Consider the following 6,019-nt stretch of genomic DNA (forward strand, 5'->3'; position numbering starts at 1 on the left):
AATGAAAGCTTTTGAATTCATACACAGAAAAAGAAATTTCAATGCAATGGCAAACCATCTTGCTAATGAAGTCATCGATCATTGAGAGACAAATAATAATTTGTAGAGGCAAGGATGTTCTACTGATCCGGAGGATAAAATAAATTATCTCCAATACTCTAGAAATAAACACTTCGAACCTCAATTGTTGCAACTAAACACCAAATTTGGATTCTAACTCATAACCACCTACCTCATAATTTCATCCTTTGCCGGTGCACCACATGATTCCGTTGCTATTAATAGTTGGTTGAATTAATTTGAACTTATCCCACCGCCTATGCTGGAAAAGGAAGGTCGGAGGGTGTTGAACCCCGACCACTGGCCTCCTAAAATTGTGGTCAACCGTTGCACTATTAATAGCGTTTATATTAATTTCGGCCTTTGTTGTATTTAAAGAGTAAAAGCTGCCAGTTTTAACTAAATAGGGAATATCAATTAAACCAAACTACTCCAATGAATGGTTCCGAATTAACCAAGTAGAAAGGGGTTAGGAACAGATTTATTTTTGCCATAAGAAGGATATATTATGGTTTTATTGGTTTTAGCCTAATTATGGCTTATTTTATGTATAAAAGGGGGCATTAGGCCTTTGAAAATCATCCATGTGATGAGAAGGAGATTATGAACTTGAAGGCTTGTTGATTATTCCTGCACATTGGAGAATAATGTTGCCATTGTGCTTGAAGGGAATATCTTGTAACACTTGTAATTGATTTTGGAGCTAATCGGATCGGTCCCCCTATTGAAGCAGGACCCGGAGATGTAGTCTGACCCGTGGATGAACTCCGTTATCAATTGTGTTTTGTCTTCTATCCTTCTACTCTCTTTCTTTCAGTTCATTACCTTTATTATGCTTTGTTCATTTAAGCATTATTATGTTAATTCGCTCAGATTAAAGCTTTGAATTAACTTGTGTAATATTGTTAAGCATTTGTCTGTAATTGTCATAGATCCTAATCAGATCAAGTTTGGTATCAGAGCTTTGTTTGACTAGTATTGCAGAATTGAATGCTAACAAGATCCAAGATTCAACGAGGTGAAGGCAAGCTTGAAGAATATAATCTTGAGATCGAAAAACGAAGAACTAATCCACCATCACAAATGGAAGGAAAAGGTGGTGAAGAAGGTTCCGAAGATAAGAGTATTCATAAGACTCTTCAAAATTTGGAAACCATTGTACAAGTTTTAGTACAAGAGAGAGAGGACAAGATGTGAAGACGTGCAGCTCATGAGAACAAAGGGAAAAGACCAGGAGGTGACCATGAGCCTCCAAAAACACCCCCATCTCCTTCTTCTCCTTCTTCCCCGTCTTCTCCCTCTTCTACTCATTCTGAGTCTTCTTCTCTTTTCAAGAGTTCACATAAGCCTAAGATTAAATTGGATGTAAAATTTGATCTACCAAAGTATTGTGGGGAATTAAATGCTGAAAAATTAGATGATTGGATTCAACAGGTTGAAGTCTATTGTAGAGTCCAAAACCTCTTAGATGATGTTGATAGGATCCAATTAGCTACTCTTCGGTTAGGAGGTACAGCTCTAACCTGGTGGGAGAGTAGAATTTGGGATGGGTCTTCACAACATGGTAAAATCAATTTAACTTGGTCAGACTTTGTTAATGCTCTCAAGAAGCAATTCTATCCCCTAGGCCATATGCAACAGTTAATGATGAACTGGCAACTTTTTAGGCAAGGGAAAGGTCAATCTGTCCAGGATTACACCCATGAATTCAGAAAGAAGGCTATTGCATTAAATTTTCCATTGTATACCCAGGACATGTTGCTTAAGTACATAGGTGGTCTTCACTCTTATCTGAGACATTCAATTTTGGTCTTGAATCCTAGTAACTTTGATGAAGTCTGTGTCCAAGCCACACACCTAGAGTCAAGAGGTAAGGGTTCTTTTATTGATAAGTCTAATAAGAAGCCATCTAAGTCTGAGAACAAATCCCAAAACAAAGGGAAGGGGAAAAAGATAGCTACAGTGAAGAAAGAGGGTGAAAAACCCACATGCTCACATTGCAAGAAAGAAGGGCATGATGATTCTAGGTGCTGGAAGCTGCACCCCAAAAAGAGGCCAAAGAGATATGGTGGAAACAAAGACAAACAAAAGATTGCTGCTATAGTTCAACAGGATCTTGGATCTAACTCTAGAGATGAGACAAAGATCGTTGCTGCTAGAATCCAAGGTAAAGAAAAAGGTAGATCTCTCTCATCAGCTACAAGTTCTTCTAATATAAGTGCAAGTACAAGTAAAGATTCTACTCCTAAGAATGATAAGCAAAGGAATGAATTATTTCATATTCAGGTTGTTATCAAACATACTAAAGTTGATACATTATTTGATACGGGTTCTCAAGCTAACTTGATATCTAAAGAAATTGTTAAAAAGCTTAACTTGACTACAACACCTCATCCGAAACCATACCCTCTGGGATGGGTTTGCAATGATGCACAATTGCAAGTAACAAAACAATGTAAGATAAGATTTGCTATCATTGCAAACTTTGTAGATGAGGTAGAAGTTGATGTAGTCCCTTTAGATATTTGTGGTCTTGTACTTGGGAGTCCCTATTTGTATGATCGACAGGCTATCTTCTATAGAGGGGAGAACAAATACCATCTTTTTAAAGATAAGGTTGAATACATTGTACGGGCACATAAGGTAAAGACTAATCTTGCACTAGTTAATGCTGGTCAGATGAAAAGGTTAGTCAACTCTAGTAAGAACTTTGTATTAATGCTTGTAAAAGCCAAAGAGGAAGAAACATCTGAGGCATTTAAAGGATGTGATCCTAAACATAAGGCTGAAATGGTCAAAGTTGTTTCCGCTTACGTTGACTTGTTTCAGGAACCAAAAGGATTGCCTCCTAAGAGAGAGATACAACATGAGATCCAGTTGCAGCAGGATGTGCCACTTCCAAACATTGGCATGTACCGGTTATCAGTCTTGCAAAATGAAGAGATCAAAAAGCAGGTTCAAGAGTTGGTTGAGAAAGGAGTTATTCGTCCTAGTACATCTCCTTGCGGTTCTCCTATTGTGTTGGTTCCAAAGAAAGATGGGACTTGGAGAATGTGCATCGACTACAGGGCTCTAAACAAGATAACGGTAAAGAATAGGTACCCTCTTCCTAGAATTGATGATTTACTTGATCAGTTGAAACATGCAATTTATTTCACTAAGTTAGACTTGCGTAGTGGATATCATCAGATACAAATTGTAGAAAATGATATTTGGAAAACTGCTTTTAAGACAAAAGAAGAACATTACGAGTGGTTGGTTATGCCCTTCGGGCTTTGTAATGCACCGACTACATTCATGAGAGTCATGAATGATGTCTTTCATCCTTTTATTGATGATTTTGTCATAGTCTACCTAGATGATATTCTTGTATTCAGCAAGTCTTGGGAAGATCATGTAATTCATGTTAAAAAAATCCTTAATGTATTAAGGAAAGAAAAACTTTTGTAAAGATGTCTAAATGCGAGTTTGCTAAGACATCCTTAGTGTACCTAGGCTATGTCGTAGGGAATGGTCAACTAAAAGTAGACCCTACGAAGGTCGATTGTATTGTAAAATGGCCTAAGCCAAGTACAGTCACAAAAGTCAGGAGTTTTTTAGGTGCAGTTTAGTACTAGAGGAAGTTCATTGCAAACTTCTCTTTTATTGCTTCATCATTGCACACATTGACCAGTACGAAGGCAACTTTTCAGTGGGGAGGTCCACAATAGAAGGCTTTTGACACTTTGAAGGAAAAGTTGAGCACTGCACCAGTTCTGGCTTTACCAGATTGACATCAACCATTTGAGATCGAGACAGATGCTAGCAAGTTTGCCATGGGAGCTGTACTCATGCAAGGAGGTAAACCAGTCTGCTACCACTCTGAAACTTTTTCGAGAGAAGTAAGTAACTATCCCACTTATGATAAGGAACTTTATGCTTTAGTTCAGAGTGTTAAGAAATGGAAACACTACTTAATGGGCAAAGAAACTGTAATCCACACTAATCATCAGCCACTTCAGTATTTGCACTCACAGTCTAAACTGCAACAAAGTAGGCATTTTAGGTGGATGGGTTTTCTTCAACAGTTTCATTTGGTGATTAAGTATAAGAAAGGTGCCCATAACAAAGTAGCAGATATGCTCTCTAGGCCTCCAGTTAAGAATGCTTTGATAATCCTTAAAAATAGTTCCATGGTTCATGAAAGTTTTCAGGAACAATATGCTAATGATGAGAACTTTAAGGATATATATGCAGTTTTAATCCAGGGTAAACATGTAGAAGAAAAAGATTACTATGTGCAGGATAACTTATTGTACCACTTGGGTAAATTATGTGTTCCCAAAGATGAACAGGCATAGGTGATTCAAGAAGCACATACCTCTTTGATTGCAGGGCATTTCGGGGTAAGTAAAACATTGGTTCAATTGCAGAAGTATTGTTATTGGCCTCGTATGCAGGAACTGTTACAAAGTATATTAAGGGATGTGTAATGTGTGCAACCAGTAAACCAAGTAATAGGAAATTGGGTTTGTATACACCATTACCTGTACCATCCCGTCCATGGGAAAGTGTGTCTATGGACTTTGTGGGAGGTTTACCTATGTCTAGGAAGGGACATGATTATTTGTATGTTGTTGTTGATCGGTTCAGTAAAATGTGTATTCTAATGCCTTGTAAGAAACAAGTCACTGCTGAACTAACAGCTCATATGTACTTCCAATTTGTATGGGTTCATTTTGGGTTACCTACTTCTATTGTATCGGATCGAGATTCTCGATTCTTAGGGGAATTTTGGACATCTTTGTGGGGACTCATGGACACCAAGCTGAAGAAGAGTACAACCTTCCATCCGCAGACTGACAGACATACAGAGGTAGTCAATAGGACAGTTGTTCATCTGCTTAGAGGTTACTGTAGTAAGCATCCTAAGTTGTGGGATGAGAATCTTCATTATGTGCAACATGCTTACAACCATGCAGCACATTCTTCTACAAAGAGGTCTCCTTTTGAGACTTGCTTCGGCTACTTGCCCAAGACACCAATGGACTTTGCTTTTGGAAAGGATGATGTTGTAGATGGATGCCATGATGCAGAAAGGGCTTTAAAGTTCATCTAGAAGGTCCAAGCAATCCATCAGGCAGTAGAAGCACAGTTGGAGCAGAGCCAAGCAAAATACAAGGCTCGCCATGACAAGCATCGCATAGATCATCATTTTCAGGTTGGTGACCATGTTTGGTTACATATCAGCAAGGAAAGGATGCAAGGTGAAGGTAACAAGCTTAAGCCTATTAGATATGGTCCCTTTGAGATCTTGGAAAAGATCAGTACCAATGCCTTTCGCCTTAATCTTCCTCCATATATGCAAATTTACTCAGTTGTAAATGTAGAAAATCTGAAGTTGTACGAGCCTCCAATGATATTCGATGAAGAGGCTAATATTCAAGTTCCTTCAGTTGATGACCTTGCACCTGATTATATGTCAGAGCTTCTAGAGGATGTCATCCTGGACAGAAACATCAGATCTTCAAAAAGAGGTGGTGCTGAATACCTTAAAGTGGGACGTAAAGGGATGCACCCTGGTAAAGCAAGATGGATGGAGATTGGTAAAGTGAGGGAACTTTACCCTCACCTACTTTCTGAGTAGTCAAACTTTCGGAGGTCCGAAAGCTCTTCAGTGGGGAGGCTTGATCCGGAGGATAAAATAAATTATCTCCAATACTCTAGAAATAAACACCTAGAACCTCAATTGTTGCAACTAAACACCAAATTTGGATTCGAACTCATAACCACCTACCTCATAATTTCATCCTTTGCCAGTGCACCACATGATGTCGTTGCTATTAATAGTTGGTTGAATTAATTTGAACTTATCCCACCACCTATGCTGGAAAAGGAAGGTCGGAGGGTGTTGAACCCCGACCACTAGCCTCCTAAAATGGTGGTCAACAGTTGCACTATTAATAGTGCTTATATTAAT

At 38.6% G+C, this 6,019-nt stretch overlaps 1 protein-coding gene across 1 annotated transcript; it reads left to right on the forward strand.

Moving 5' to 3' along the window:
* Window positions 1-5,299: 5,299 nt before the first annotated feature.
* On the forward strand, window positions 5,300-5,686 carry LOC131065695 (uncharacterized). The gene has a single exon (XM_058000282.2). It carries the CDS (start codon window positions 5,300-5,302, stop codon window positions 5,684-5,686), a length of 387 nt encoding a protein of 128 aa, XP_057856265.2.
* The last annotated feature ends 333 nt before the right edge of the window (window positions 5,687-6,019 follow it).

This window comes from Cryptomeria japonica, chromosome 7 (assembly GCF_030272615.1).
Source record: "Cryptomeria japonica chromosome 7, Sugi_1.0, whole genome shotgun sequence".
Classification (NCBI taxonomy): domain Eukaryota; kingdom Viridiplantae; phylum Streptophyta; class Pinopsida; order Cupressales; family Cupressaceae; genus Cryptomeria; species Cryptomeria japonica.